This window comes from Colobus angolensis, unplaced genomic scaffold, assembly GCF_000951035.1.
Source record: "Colobus angolensis palliatus isolate OR3802 unplaced genomic scaffold, Cang.pa_1.0 Scaffold516, whole genome shotgun sequence".
NCBI lineage: Eukaryota > Metazoa > Chordata > Mammalia > Primates > Cercopithecidae > Colobus > Colobus angolensis.
This window is the reverse complement of record NW_012118666.1, coordinates 112,826-128,737: the sequence shown is the minus strand read 5'-3', so window position 1 is coordinate 128,737 and position 15,912 is coordinate 112,826. Positions and strand designations below refer to the sequence as shown.

At 38.7% G+C, this 15,912-nt stretch overlaps 1 protein-coding gene and 1 long non-coding RNA gene across 3 annotated transcripts in view; one reads left to right on the top strand and one right to left on the bottom strand.

The window, feature by feature from the left end:
* The window catches only part of GTF2I (general transcription factor IIi), an 82,620-nt gene that overhangs the window by 24,510 nt on the left and 42,198 nt on the right, over positions 1-15,912 (top strand). Inside the window, exons 7-11 of one of the 2 annotated variants that reach the window (XM_011960585.1) lie at positions 683-726; positions 5,342-5,419; positions 9,431-9,490; positions 11,475-11,531; positions 13,446-13,508. In XM_011960585.1, the coding sequence (XP_011815975.1) occupies positions 683-726; positions 5,342-5,419; positions 9,431-9,490; positions 11,475-11,531; positions 13,446-13,508 (302 nt within the window). The remainder of the gene's footprint in view (positions 1-682; positions 727-5,341; positions 5,420-9,430; positions 9,491-11,474; positions 11,532-13,445; positions 13,509-15,912) is intronic. The other variant, XM_011960586.1, reaches the window with a different exon arrangement.
* LOC105525053 overlaps positions 1-15,912 on the bottom strand; it is a 48,265-nt gene that overhangs the window by 24,694 nt on the left and 7,659 nt on the right. The gene's annotated exons all lie outside the window — the stretch shown is intronic.

Genomic DNA, 15,912 nt, shown 5'->3' with positions numbered 1-15,912 from the left:
TATTTTTAGTAGAGACGAGGTTTCACCATGTTGGCCAGGCTGGTCTTGAACTCCTGACCTCAGGTGATCCACCCGCCTCCACCTCCCAAAGTGCTGGGATTACAGGCGTGAGCCACCGCGCCTGGCCCTATAACTCTTAATATGCTACTCTGTAGTATTTTATAGTACTTTTTTCCCCAAAAGATAGATAGAAATTGAAGTCCTAAGTTCAGTTGATAACTTTTTTTTTGGAGACAGAGTCTCCCTCTGTCACTCAGGCTGGAGTGCAGTGGCATGATCTCAGCTTACTGCAAGCTCCGCCTCCTGGGTTCAAGCGATTCTTCTGCCTCAGCCTCCTGAGTAGCTGGGACTAATAGGCGAGTGCCACCACACCTGGCTAATTTTTGTATTTTTAGTAGAGACAGGGTTTCCCCATATTGGCCAGGCTGGTCTTGAACTCCTGACCTTGTGATCCACCTGCCTCGGCCTCCCAATGTGTTGGGATTACAGGCATAAGCCACTGCATCCAGCCAAATAACTCTTATTTATGCAAGAAATAAATATGCCAGTTTTAAGCTGAGTCAGGTTGGCACCTGCCTTGGTCAAGGGAGGGATCTTACACTTTGAGACCCAGAGACTTTGAATGTTGTGGGAATGACTGTCACCAGCACGTGGCTTGATCAGGGCTTTCTTCTCCTTGCAGTTGTGGTCCCATCAAAGTGAAAACTGAACCCACAGAAGATTCTGGTACGTACTAGTGCTTTTAGAATCAATGGTGAAATTAAGGAAGACTTTTCCTTAGTGTAGAAGGTTATAGTTTGACTCAGTTATTGTTTTGTTTTGATAAGAAAGAGGCAGTCACTACTAATATATTCCAACTGTGACACTATTTGTTAATGTTATCACATTAAGACCCAGAAAGGTAATTTGCTTAGTAAGTGGTAGGCAGAGTTCTTTGCCAGTTACACATGTTTGTAGATAAAATGTATTATCTTCTTTTCCAGTTATACAGACATATAATGTAAGAGGTCGGCTGTTCTGTAGTGCTTTTTACAAAAATCAATAGAATGCCACCTTCGTCTCCTCCTTCCCTCTGCACTCCCATTTTCCACTCTCCAAGGAGACCATTTTCAATTCTCAAATAATTGAAAATTATTTAATTCCTTATTTATTTGTTTATTTATTTTTTGAGACAGAGTCTTGCTTTGTCACCCATGCTGGAGTGCAGTCTTGTAAGTTCGGCTCACTGCAACCTCTGCCTGTGGGTTCAAGCGATTCTCCCACCTCAGCCTCCCGAGTAGCTGGGATTACAGACATGCACCATCACGCCTGGCTAATTTTTGTATTTTTAGTACAGACGGGGTTTTGCCAGGTTGGCCAGACTGGTCTTGAACTCCTGACCTCAAGTGATCCGCCTGCCTCAGCCTCCCAAAGTCCTGGGATTACAGGCATGAGCCAGTGCGCCCAATCCCCTGTTTATAATTCGGTTCTGTCCTAGAACCATGGCACCCAGATGTTCTCAGCATATTTATTTATTTCATCATTTCGCCAGTGTTATTCTGTGTCCCAGTGCCACCGTCAAGCCTCCTGCTGCTCGGCCCTGTGCCCCTTATTCACACGGAACGCTCCTTAGTGGGCTGTCACCACCCTGCCGGCCCCCTCATCTCCCTCTCTCTGCCCAGGCCCTCGGCAGCTTCCCCAGCCCTTCCCCGGCCCTTCGTCAGCCTTCTCATTCTGCCATGCTTCCTGGGCAGCCACCTACCCTGCTTGACCCCATCTAAGGGCATCTCGAATGAGTTGCCGGGGAGGAGGGAAGGGGGCGTTAACATGTGTGCGTGCATGTGAATGAGAGCTTTTATGTGTGTAAGTGTATTTTGGGAGAGCTGCAAGAAAAGTGTTGAATTATCCTTTTTTGGAAAAGGTATTTGAGTCTTTTACACTGTTTGCCGGTTTTACAGAAGGTTTTTCTTTTTTCTTTATTTTCACTCCATAGGAAATCTCACATTTTTGTGTAGTTTTTAGTAGATTGTGCCAAAAAAAATCATCATTTTGCAAATTTTTCCCCTTAATTCATGTATTCATCTCCTGAATATTTAGTTGGCTTCCAAAAAGAAACATGCTGAATCGGGAAACCCCATGTATTTAATCGAATTCTTTCAACTGTCTTTATGTACTCATCAGCATCATTATAGGTTTCTGTTTTCTCTTTTACACTTTGCATCTTTATATTCTTAATTTATCCTGCAAATAAGATTTTATTTACATTTATGGCCAGGGTGCAGTCAGGAGACAGAAACCATATCAGTTATTGGAACAGAGAAAATTTAACGTAAAGATTGTTGGCCGGGTGCGGTGGTTCACGCCTGTAATCCCAGCACTTTGGGAGGCTGAGGTGAGTGGATCACCTGAGGTCAGGAGTTCGAGACTGGCCTGGCCAACATAGTGAAACCTAGTCTCTGCTAAAAATGCAAAAAAATTAGCTAGGCATGGTGGTGGGCACCTGTAATCCCAGTGCCATTGCACTCCAGCCTGGGCAACAAGAGTGAAACTCTGTCTCAAAAAAAAAAAGGATTGTTAACTAGTTATAAAGTTGTTTAACTTTGTAACCTAAAGGAGAATACTAAGGTTTCTTTAAGGAACAATTCTAGGCAGTGACTGACACCCCGTCAGCTTTCCATCTGACTTCTGAGGTGGGGTAGTGTTTGGTTGGTGCTGGTGGCTGACGGGCATGGCGAGGCTGCTTCTGGTAGTGTCAGAGACATTGCCAACCAGGCACAGCTGTTGTGATGGGAGGGCCTGCTTTGGCCAGGCTGATTGAGGATATCGAGGAGTCACCTTTTTGGGATGAGAATGCAGACAAGAAGCCAAAAGGAAGGCCCAGATCCTTTCCCCTCCTCTAGCCTGTCTCTCTGTAGTGTATCCTTGTGGCAGAGACTCACACAGAGGCAGCTGCTGTGCAGAACTCAAGCTTCAGCAGAAACCCAGAGGATGGGTTTGCAACTGAGAGACATCAGTTTTGCGGCTGGCCCAGGCTGTTCTGTTTGGCTACTCAGCATATATACACACCCTCCCCTGTACATTTGACCTTCTGTACAACGAGACAACTCTTCCATCTAAAGAGATGTAATTGACTTCCTGCAAAGAAATCCATTTTTACCCTCTCCTCAAAATGGAGAGACACAGTGTTCCAGCAGTCACACCCATCGCTGGGAGACTGACTTAAAAGTCGCGAGCTATATTACCTGCTCTTTAAATGCAGCCCAAACCTCTTTGAGTAATCCCTAGTCTAATGGACAAATGGAAAGGAAACCTCCAACCAAACTATTCTGAAATACTACTGTACAGAAGAGAATAGTTAGTATATGCAAACGCATAATCTTTACACAAACACATTTGTAACAGACAAGGAAGAGAGTAGGCATAGTTACCACAGTCTGTGCTTCTGCAGCTTACCAGACTTTTTTTTGGATTTACCTTTTTACTTTATTTATTTATAATTTTTGAGACAAAGTCTCACTCTGTTGTCCAGACTGGAGCGCAATTGTGCGGTCTTGGCTCATCGCAACCTCCGCGGCTCGGGTTCAAGTGATCCTCCCACCTCAGCCTCCCGAGCAGCTGGGATTACAGGCGTGTGCCATCCAGCCAATTTTTGTATTATTTATTTATTTATTTTAGTAGAGACTAGAGACCGAGTTTAACTGTGTTGACCAGACTGGTCTTGAACTCCTGACCTCAGGTAATCCATCTGCCTCAGCCTCCCAAAGTGCTGGAATTACAGGCGTGAGCCACTGCCCCCAGCCAGTATGTGTGGGATTCTGTAGCCGATTGGAGTGACCCAAATTTTTATTCCTGAAGGGTCTGAATCCTCAGTGGATCTGCCTTTTTTGTTAGCTATAATGCTGTAATTTATTGCCTGCCTGCCTTCCTTCCTTCCTTCCTCCCTCCTTCCCTCCCTCCCCTCCTTCCTCCCTCCCTCCCTCCCTTCCTCCCCTTCTCCCTTCCTTGTCTTGCTGTGCCACCCAGGCTGGAGTGTAGTGGTGCCATCTCTGCTCACTGCAACCTCCACCTCTTGGGTTCAGGCGATTTTTGTGCCTCAGCCTCTCGAGTAGCTGGGACTACAGGTGCGTGCCACCACTCCCAGCTAGTTTTCGTATTTTTAGTAGGGATGAGGTTTCACCATGTTGGCCAGGCTGGTCTCGAACTCCTGACCTCAGATGATTCGCCCGCCTGGACCTCCCAAAGTGCTGTGATTACAGGCATGAGCCGTAATTGTGATTACTACCCGGCTGTTAGCTGTAATTTTCTATTCACTTTTACCGATGGACATGAAAGTGCTAAGTTAGCCCAGAGAATCGCAAAGGTCTCAGATGCAGTGTTCTCTGCCACCACTGTGTAGCAGCAAAACACTTTCCCCTTGGTGATCGAAGGCAGTGGAGTAACTCCTTTGTTTGCTTGTTGCTTCAGGGATGCATACCCTTTGTGTATCAATTTAACTCTCTTTGAGCTCTTTCTCTAGAGTTGAGAATATTCTTTACAAAGTTGCCCAAGTCAGAGCTCACGATTTCATTCGTGTTAGGGTTGGTATGACTGTGGTTGAATATCTCAGCCTGAAACATGTATGTGCACCCATGCATTGTTCATTTCTTTTTCTTTCTTTCTTTCTTTTTTTTTTTTTTTTTGAGACGGAGTCTCGCCGTGTCACCCAGGCCGGAGTGCAGTGGCACGATCTCGGCCCTTCCCAAAGTCAGCTTTTTAATAACATCGATTGCTTTTGCCTATTTTGACCTTCCTACGAGTGGAATTTACACAACATGTACTCTTTTGTATCTGACCACAAAGGTCTGCTTCGAATCACCTGTCCTAATTGTGGACAAAGCCTTGTGCAGAAAGGTATGCTTTGTACCCTTGCACAAATCATTGTAATAGAAGGGATTTATAGGTGAAAAAAAATCAATGTATCTCGTTATTGAAATTGTTAACCATGATGCTGTCTCTCCTTTGGAATACTGAGTTATTAAAGCTGATGTTTATAAGTGTGTTTCAATGGTTTATAAAAGTATTTTTACTATTAAGTGAAAAGGGAGTGTGGCAAAATTTTTTTTGATTCTAAAGATAAGAATTTGCTGGTGAAAAGAGCAGCAAATAATTGCAGAATATTAATGAATGGTTAAAATTTTGCACTGGCTAGGATTATAGGTGATTTTTACCTTCTGCTACCTACTTTTGTCTTTTCAAAGATCTAAAGTCTTTATTTAAAGTAAATACGCATTGCTGTATTTATAGGGAGGGCAGAGAGGATTTCCCTACACAATCTAGCTGAAAGTTCTGACATGCAATCATATCATTGCATTTGCTTTTCTAGGCATTTCCCTGGAAATGGCAGCTGTGACAGTAAAGGAAGAATCAGAAGATCCTGATTATTATCAGTATAACATTCAAGGTAATTCGAGTTAATGCAGTTTTTCATTCTAAAAATTATTCGTGGTTAAAATTAAAATTTGCTCATCAATTGCTTTAATTTCTTAAATAGTATTTTATTGATCAGTTCTTGATTAACATATATTTATAATTCAGTCACTGGGATAAAACATTTAAAAAATGGGGCTATAAGATTAACTCAGACAATCCATAGGGGATATGTAAAATAGCCATTCATGTTCTTAAAAGGATGAGCAAAAGTTGTGGCACAATTTAGAATTCAATCCCAGGTTGCAGTGTTGCAAAATAAAATAAGCCTATTAGGAAAATGCAGATATATCGTCCGCTTAATTTTTTCTCACTGCATAATTATAGTATATTAAACACTTAAAAAAATCTGGTTAGCTTTGCCATGTACATACCTAATACATCATTTCACTGCATCCAAGATAAAATATCTATAACCCCAAAAGTTTCCTGTGTCCCCTTGTCATTCATTGCCCTGCCCAGTATTCAGGCAACACGGATCTGTTTTCTGTTTTAGGTTAGTTTGCATTTTCTATGAAGTCTTATGAATGAAATAATAAAATGTGGACTGTTTTCATGGGGCGGGGAGCAGTGTGGCTTCTTTGATTTCACATGATTGTTTTGAAATTCAAATTCATCCACAGCATTGCATGTATTGGTAGTAGATTCCATTTGATTGTTAATTTGTTGGTATGCCTGGGTCAAAATTTCTTCATCTCTTTGTCTGTTGACAGCCATTTGGGTTCTTCCAGTTTGGGGCCATTACAAATAGAGGTACTATGAACATTTGTGTACAAGCTTTTGTGTGGACATAGGCCTTCATTTCTCTTTTTTCTGTTTGTTTTTTGTTTTTTGAGATAGAGTCGCACTCTGTTGCCCAGGCTGGAGTGCAGTGGCGCGATCTTGGCTCACTGCAACCTCTACCTCCCGGGTTGAGGTGATTCTGTTGCCTCAGCCTCCCGAGTAGTTGGGATTAAGATGTGTGCCAACACACCTGGCTAATTTTTTGTGTTTTTTAGTAGAGATGGGGTTTCACCGTCTTGGCCAGGCTGGTCTCGAGCTCCTGACCTCAGGTGATCCACCCTCCTGGGCCTCCAAAAGTACTGGGATTACAGGTGCTAACATGCTTTTTTAAAATGAAATATTTAAAACCTAAAAGCATAGTATCAGTCTGCCCAGGTTTAGGGAACCATAGTATTCGTCTCTTCTCTCCTCCCTCCAAGAAATAACGTGTAACTATTTCACTGAAGCCCTTCTTTGGGCTCTCCCAAATTCCCACTTCTCTCTCTATTCTTCTTAAGTTGACCATGATCTTGAAAACTGAGAATTGTCCTTCCTGATGGTGATATTGTGGTTTACTATGTAAATATTCTTGCAGGACTGTGTGTGTGTGTGTGTGTGATGTCCATGCGTGTTGTTTTATATATGTCACTTCCTGAGTTAAGCTTACACAGTGGTACACTGTATATGTTGTTGAGTATAGTCTGTCACTCAATTTAAGTTTTCAAGATTTATCTTTTTTTTCTCAGGGGTGAGGGGATGGATTTTTGCTCTGTCACCCAGGCTGGAGTGCAGTGGCACAATCTCAGCTCACTGCAACCTCTGCCTCAGCTGGGATTTATCTATTTTGTCACAACTAGATTTAATCGTGTCATCATGGTAGTTACACTGTGTGATTATAATACAGTTCATTTCTTCGTTCTTTTACGTAAGGACATTGATGTTTTCTTCTAAAACCTTTTGTATTCCAAAATAGGCTTGGATATATTTCTCTGTGCACCTCAGTGCTCCTGTAAAATAGTGGCATTCAAATGTGAGTGTTGGGAATGTGTTGGTTTTCTCAATGAGTGGTAGGCACCTCAAGCATTTGAGAGGTGGAGGTTAAGTATGTTTTAGGGTGAATAAAATCAAGTACCATTTTTAGGGTGAATAAAATTCAAATATGTGACATTAAAATAATTTGAAAGTATAGTGATACATGGAGGTAGGCTGAGTAAATATCAACTAAAAAATATATAGTTTAGCAATATTGGAGGCCAAAAACAGTAGTAGCAGGGGTAGAATAAGACTATGTAATATTTAAAGGAATCAGTCACTAAGTTGATACAACAACCATTAGTTTGTATGTGCCTAAAAATATATCCTCAAAGTAAAAGTAAAAATTATGTACAAGTTATAAGTCTCTATAGATATGTACTGTCATGTGGGAGATTTTAACCAATGATATATATCTAACTGATGAATACTTTTATAACATTTATATGTTACATAGAATATTTTAACTACAGTTAATATATTTAAGCTAACTAAAGAAAACTGTGTACCCAGGAAATAAGTTTATTTACAAAGCATGAATCATTTATAAAAATTGTGTACTTATTCACAGGTAGTCTTAATAAATTCTCTGAACATACTGAAATTAAATTATTAATAGAAAACATAATACAGTGGGAATCCTAGGAAACATGGTTGTAATTGGCTTAATGAGGGCCTCATTAAAAATATTTAGACCAGAATATCGAGAATGCCACTTAAACTTGTGAAGAGCAGCTAAAGCAGTACTTACAGGTCAATTAGTAGCCTTCACGAACATTGCATTTTTAAATCCTGTAAATAGCACATCTTCCTTTTCACGAGTTCTGTATATTTTACTCAGAGTCAGAAGACTAGGAGGCAGTGGATCTAGCATTTGAATTTAGGAGTCTACATTCAAAGACTTGCTATCCTTTGAGGTTCCAAGTGGAAACTATTTCTTTATTTCTCATGCAATTGATTTTTTTCTCTGATGTGTCCTTTGCCTGTAATGTGTAGTGTGATGCGTCTTTGTGAAATTTCTTTTTTTTTCTTTTTTTTTTTTTTGAGGCGGAGTCTCGCTCTGTCGCCCAGGCTGGAGTGCAGTGGCCGGATCTCGGCTCACTGCAAACTCCGCCTCCCAGGTTCACGCCATTCTCCTGCCTTAGCCTCCCGAGTAGCTGGGACTACAGGCGCCTGCCACCTCGTCCGGCTAGTTTTTTGTATTTTTTAGTAGAGACGGGGTTTCACCGTGTTAGCCAGGATGGTCTCGATCTCCTGACCTCGTGATCCGCCCGTCTCGGCCTCCCAAAGTGCTGGGATTACAGGCTTGAGCCACCGTGCCCGGCCCTTTGTGAAATTTCTTAGGCTTTAATGAATGAAGCATTTCAAACGACTTAGGATGTTTTCTCAGTTCTCTTCAGAGATAGTTAACTGATTTGTGGTCTTATTAATGCCAAAATGTGTTTTATGTTAAATAGCCATTGAAAACAATGTTTTGTTTTCTACTTTAAAACTATTACTACTTTAATCATTAAAGAGTTTGATGATAACATGTAAATGTGTTGTCAAAATACAGCAGTTTGTGAAGTTGAATTTAACTCAGAGTACGTTCTGTGTTTTGGAAAGAACCTTATTAGAAAAAATGCCCGTGGTGCTGGGAGAAAGGGAGAATGAATTAATAACTGTTAGTTTATCACATTTCTATTTGAGTAGAGATGCAAGGAGATGGTTTACGTTATTTTAGAGATTCTAAGGAAGGTATATAACATTTGGTTCTGCATTTTTCTTCAGTATGACAAAAGCGTAAGCAAATATTTGCCAAAGAAGAAACATATACACCTGTGAGATAAACCTGCATTTGTAATCTGTATGAAGTAAAAGTTACAGTTTACTGTTATAAACATTGTACTGTTTTAAAAAACCCATATCTTCCATTTTAGACATACCATTCCCATTCAATCCATATGTCCAGTCATCTTCAAAATTTCTTTTGGCTGTTTACATATGAATTTACCTGATTATATTTTTCCATTCACCAAGATCATGAATTGATATTGCTCATTTTGTCAGTCTTTTTTAAAAAATTTTTTTCTTTTTTATTTATGAAAAGGCCATTCCATGTATCTCACCCAAATTTGTTAACTAAAGTCATCCTACATTTTTTTGGGGGGGCGGGGGATTACTTTTGAAGTATTATCTTTGTATCCCAAAGCAGGCCCTTCTGAAACCGATGATGTTGATGAAAAACAGCCCTTATCGAAGCCTTTGCAAGGTATAATCTTTTTACTCCCATTCTCCCACATACTGCTCATATTTAATGTTTCCTTATATTGCACAGACTGTGTTTAATATTTATAAGTATCGTGTTACTTTTCTAAATGGAAAAGGAAAAAAAATGTATTGGCCTTTTTTTTTAACATATAAATGAACTTCACAAGCAACAATTTTTCAAAATCAATTTTCCCTTTTGTGAATCTAGTAATGAATCTCGAAATGGGTACATGACACACTTTCCTATTGAAGGTAAAGTACACATTTATACCTTATCTCAGAACAGTCAGAAGCCAGGTTACTGTTGTATTGGTTAGTGATGTGAATATTGATAAGGTTATGTTGATACTTAGTATTTAGAAGAATTCTGAAATAGCGCTTGTTAATCTGTAAGTTTCAAGTTGATTGCCTTTTGGGCAATTTTTTATAGTGTTCCAAAACTTGATACTCATAGGCTATTAGTAATGGCGTTTAATTCTATGTATTTTGGCTTTCAGTGCATAAGATGTAATCTTTAGGCTTAGCATATAATGTAAATGTAATTGTTTATTTCAGATTTTAAAAGACATACAGAATTATTGCTTACATGAACAATCATCTTAACTGTTATTCTTTGCTGAAATTTTCCTTTTTACCTACTGACCTCGTCGTTTTGCTCTCATTCCTTTGACCTCACATCTCTTTTTTCTTTGACTTTTACAGTCAAAGAACTTAATGCTCCATAAATTCAAATATTAAGATTAAAAAAAGAGAAAGGAAGTGTGTAGAGAAAGCATATTTTAAAAATGAATTAAAGATTGACTCATAGGTATAGGTTTGTAGATTTACCTACAGTTTTGAGTTCAGGTGAGTTTTCGCAATGTAAAGGAAGTGGAAAAGAATCCCCAGATAATTGTGACATGCTAAAACTAGGTACTGAGAACCAAAAAGATGTGACCTCAGTATGGTGCTTTGAATTCAAGGATATTAGCCACCAAATGACAGTTTTTCAGACTGTAAGCATTGCTCTTTAAAAATCAAGATAAAATACGTTTATAACTTAGATCTTACTTTTAGTATAGCTTCTGAACTTAGTTCTCAATAGATGAGACAAAATAGATGAGCATCTGCTTCCTTTCCCCTCAAGCGATGTATTCTTACTGATAGGTAATATGTTTGTATTGGTACTTAAAGGCAATGTTTTTCCATCTTTTCCATGTTAGTAGCTCAGATCTTTAAGGACGGAGGATACAAATTAGGGGGCAGCTTGCGTTCTTAATCCTAAGTGGCTCTCTGATGTCTTAGATTCTTTCTTTCCTTTTCGTGAGTAAAACTTCTGCTCTAGTAGGATGAGCCTATTTACCTTGTGACTGCCTAACTGATCATGCTTTATGTTCCAGTTTTTAGAAGCAGGCAGATTATATTACCCGACTTAAAATGCTTTTGAGACTAAAGGTAGTATCTTAAATTTTAACTTACGAGTTTCCTTTAAGTACAACTTTGATGAAATGATGGGGATTGAGTTTCCATGGCTTTCGCCATAGCGAACATGGAAAGCATGAAACGTTTTCCACAGCAAACCCTGAGCTTCCTTACAGAGTAATTAATTAAGTGTCTGAGCACAGCAAGCATCTAGTGTGATCAGTGTGTGTGTATGTGTGTCACTGACAGATGAGCATGGTACTTGAAGCATAATTCTGCTTCCTCAGATGCCAATATCCAGTAATTTTATCATGTAGTTATAGTAACAAATATTAAATCCCCAAACCTCCTTAGGTCTGCGCTCTGTATTTGTGTTTTAAAACAATTCTTTTAGCTTCCATATAGAAGCGTTGTATTCTTTTCTGGATTAGAAAACATTGTTTGACTTAATGGCTAAAGAGTTAGACAATCATTTTGCGTATGTTTATTATGTCTTACATTGTTTGGATTGTTACCTAGATTCTCTTTCATCTTTCAGTGTCAGTTTTTATTGGTTTATTATATGTTGTTTATTTTCTTTTTAGGAAGCCATCATTCTTCAGAGGGCAATGAAGGCACAGAAATGGAAGTACCAGCAGAAGGTTAGGAGAAAAAGAGATTGCATATTTTACACTATTTGTTGTATGTTTATTCTATTTTATAGATTCTATTATCCTTAAAACACCTCATTTGGAAATAAAAGGTGATTCCTTTGGTATGCCTTCCTAGCCAACAGGTTATTTTTTTTTTTTTTAAGTTCTAAGATGTAATATGCTTCTTTGACCATACTGATTAATAAAGCCTATGGGATTGAAAACTAAGTGGTAAGTAAAGCTCTTACATGATGCAAAATGCTACTTTTTTTTTTGTCCTGGTTTTCTTGTGCCATATGAAAGATCTTTTAAGGAAGAATAGCCTCAGTGTTTCAGAATTAAAATGACTAGCTCCATTCGTATTTTAGTTTCAAATGTGCTTTTTAATACTTCTAGTCTTTTAGTAGGGTAAGAATATAGACTACAGAAAATTTATAAAGGAGAGAATTTCTCCCTTTATTTTATACCCACAACTACTCCATAAACAACTTTGTCATTTTACCAGCTCTACAGCTTTGGTTTTAGGGTGGAACACCTGACTGAGGTACAGTTCTTTTTCTTTAGAATCCTGAGTTAAACTTATCATGCAGGGTGACTTCTTACTTCCAAGGGGTTTAAGCGGTTCCACACAAATTTCTGTAGATTTCCCCCAAGGAAAATGACTGGTAAGGTAACCGAATCTTGTTTTAGGATTATTTCTCTCATAAATCGGTCATGTCATACCTTATTTTTCTAGAATGAAAAGAGGGGTCTACTGTGTAACTGCTTATATTCCATTGTATTTACATTTGTATTGTAATTAAAATAAATCATTTGTTTGATCTTTTACCTTCTTTGAGGGAAAGACCATCTTAAAAGTCCCCCAGTAGAGGCTGGTTTCTCCAAATTCAGTTGTAGAATTAGGGTTTCTCCCCGGAATACATTTCACTCAGAAATACTGATATGCTCATTTTAAACCGTTGGTTACATTTCCCTGTCAGCTCTTTTTATAGAAGATTGTGTGGGTGAATGTTGTATGCTTTACCGTGTGGAGGTGGGTATTTTCTCTGTGACAGAGTTTTCAGTTTTGAATAGGCGGGATTTAGAACAACAAGACCTGGGTAATAGATCACAACTTTGCAGTACAAGGGCTCACCGCCTTGCAGCCCCGTCGGCAGGTACTGCATCTTGAAGACGGCGTTTTTAGGACATTTTTACTGTCATCTTCCAGTTTTAACAAAGTTGAATCGAATCTGGGTTCTGGCCTTTATTCCTCTACTAATAAGTAAACATAATCTTTGGCAAATCAATTAATCTCTCAACCTTTGCACAATGAAAGAGAACTAATGAAAATACTCTCTAAGCTTCTAGCACTAACATTCTGATGTACGTTTGTCTTGTGTAGGAACAAATATGAATGAACTTTTTAATTTTCGAAATATGTTGCATACAAAGCCAGAGGATATAGTCCTGTGTGCACTTGTGACACTCGGTCTCTTGATAGGAAAGTCTCCATTGCAAAGCCTGGGTTGTGGTTTTATTGGACAGTAGAAACCACTCCTCACATTTCTGAAAGGAGAGAAGAAATTCTAACCCAAGTAGAAAGCATTTGTTTCTATCTGAGCATCTTCTAGCTGTGGCAGGAAATTCATTGTGACTTTGTCAGATCCTCATTCCTCCAAGACTATGGGATTTTTTTGAGTCAATTTCTGCAGGTAACATGTTATTATCTAAATTTTTCTAGAGTTTTTCTAATTTTTGTTTTCTTTTATCCCTATTTATAATGAAAAGGGTCAAATTTTAATTTCATTAATATGAAATGAATTAAAATGCCAGTGAATTTTTATAGTAGGCTGCTTTTGGAGTATCAAATCAGTAAAATGTTGGAACATATGGAAAAATGCTTAATAATGAATGTCATTTTAGAATTTTATTTTTTTCAAGATTCTACTCAACATGTCCCTTCAGAAACAAGTGAGGACCCTGAAGTTGAGGTGACTATTGAAGGTTAGTTATCTAAAAGCCTTGATTCCAAAGTTTACTTCTGGTCATAAAAGTATTTGTCACATTCACATTGCTAAATATGCATTTCATTCATTTTGAAAGGAGACTTGTGGGACGAATACATGTGTTTGTGTGACCAAAGCAGCCCACTCCCCAGCAGTGCACCCCAGTGCTTTGGGAGTTTTAGATGACAGAATGAAGCTGTGAGAATTAGCACTGGCCCACAGGTGGCCCAAGCTATCCTTGCTATCAGTCGGAATTGAAAAGAGAAAAAGAAAATTATGACCAGACTTGATACACACAAAAACAGATTCTATAATCTATGGGGTTGTGATAGAAGAAGACTTATTTGGAGCTGGAATCCCTAATTTCTAATTAAGTAAAGTGGAGGAGAAAGTGTTGATAGTTTAGTGAGTAATTTTAAAAGCAAGTCCCCCCGCCCCCGACCCGCAAATACTACTTAGAGGCTGACATACAATTTATCTTTCAGAACTGTTATTCTACAATACTCTTCTATAGCTAAGATTGCTTCAAACCTAGTTTTTTTTTTTTCTCCAAAGATAAGCATGAACCTGATCAGCTGAGACAGTTTATCCTGAATTATTTGAAAATTCAGCTAATAGAATTATTAACTATCAGTTCATATTAATAATTATTAAATGAGCATTGCATTTTTCCTTTTAAATTAATGTCTCCCGGCTGGGCACGGTGGCTTGCACCTGTAATCCCAGCACTTTGGGAGGCCAGGGTAGGCAGATCACTTGAGTTCAGGAGTTCAAGACCGGCCTGACCAACATGGTGAAACCCCATCTCTACTAAAAATACAGAATTAGCCGGGTGTGGTGGTGCGTGCCTGTAATCCCAGCTACTTGGGAGGCAGAGGCAGGAGAATCACTTGAACCCTGGAGGCAGAGGTTGTAGTGTGCTGAGATCACACCATTGTACTACAGCCTGGGCGACAGAGTGAAACTCCATCTTAAAAAAAAAAAAAATTAAAATTAATGTCTCACAGTACTTTTGTAAGTTTCTTCCCCTCAAAGTACTTCTTTCTTGTGGTAAAATGTGAAAATGGTATAGTAAATTGCGCAGTGGAACGTTTTCTTCACCCTCATTCTGCTCCCAAGTCCCAATACCGAGGGATGTATGTCAGCTTATTGTGTCTACTTCGAGAAATAATTCAGTATATATCTTGATTTTTACAAAAATACACTTATGTTTTCAGCACACATTACAAAGCAAATTTTAAAATATCACATATTCCATAGGCCTCCCCCTCCCGTAACTGTACATCTTGGTACTTTATTAGTTTTTTTCTAGCTGCTGCGTAACCTTTCTTGGTTTGCTGTCTGTCTCTCTTTCTCTCTTAATAACCTGTCACCTACTGATGTCACTTGGTTATTTCTAGTGTTTGACTACTCCAAACTACTCAACGTGTCTGTCTTCATTGCTTCTAAAATATAAGTCCATTAGTAGCTTCCACCTAATATAAGAAATCTCTTCATACTTCGTGTGTTAATATACAGATTTCTTTTTTCATTAATATAATTTTTCTAATCTAAAACATTTTGAATTGTTTACAATCTAGCATTAAATAGTTGAAATTTAATTCCTTTTTAGTTAGAAACCTTATTAACAGGAAACAAATTTAAGAGCGTATAAATATTATAAATACTCAGCTGTGCCCTTTCTATGGAGATATTAATATAGGAGGTTATTAAAATTATAAAAATAAAACTTTTAGGTGGGACTAATAACCATTTTGATTTGTCAAATCTTAAAGCAGATGGAGGCTGTATTAAAATGGTTTAGAATGTAAATACTTGCTTTTATAGTATAAGACCTTGAAGAAAATCCAGAAATAAATGGCTCATGAACCTGAAGTGTACATCAGTCTTTTGAACTTTAACTGTTTTGGATGGAGTAATAAATCTCATTTATTTTATTTTATTTATTTTTGAGACGGAGTTTAACTCTTGTTGCCTAGGCTGGAGTGAATTGGCCTGATCTCGGTTCACTGCAACCTCCGCCTCGCAGGTTCAAGCAATTCTCCTACCTCAGCCTGCCTAGTAGCTGGGATTACAGGCATGCACCACGACGCCCAGCTAATGTTGTATTTTTAGTAGAGACAGGATTTCTCCATGTTGGTCAGGCTGGTCTCCAACTCCCGACCTCAGGTGATCCCCCGACCTCGGCCTCCCAAAGTACTGGGATTACAGGAGTGAGCCACCACCCCAGGCCATTCATTTCTTTTAAACTAAGACGTTGTGCCATACGCCTGATTTAACGTTCACATTTATGATTAAGTAGCAGAATTTTGCTATGTAGACTTATTTCTTTTCAGAAGACCAGTGAAATACCAGGTCTAAGTAAAGTAATTCTTTTAAAAGGTAGCATTTTCCATGTCATA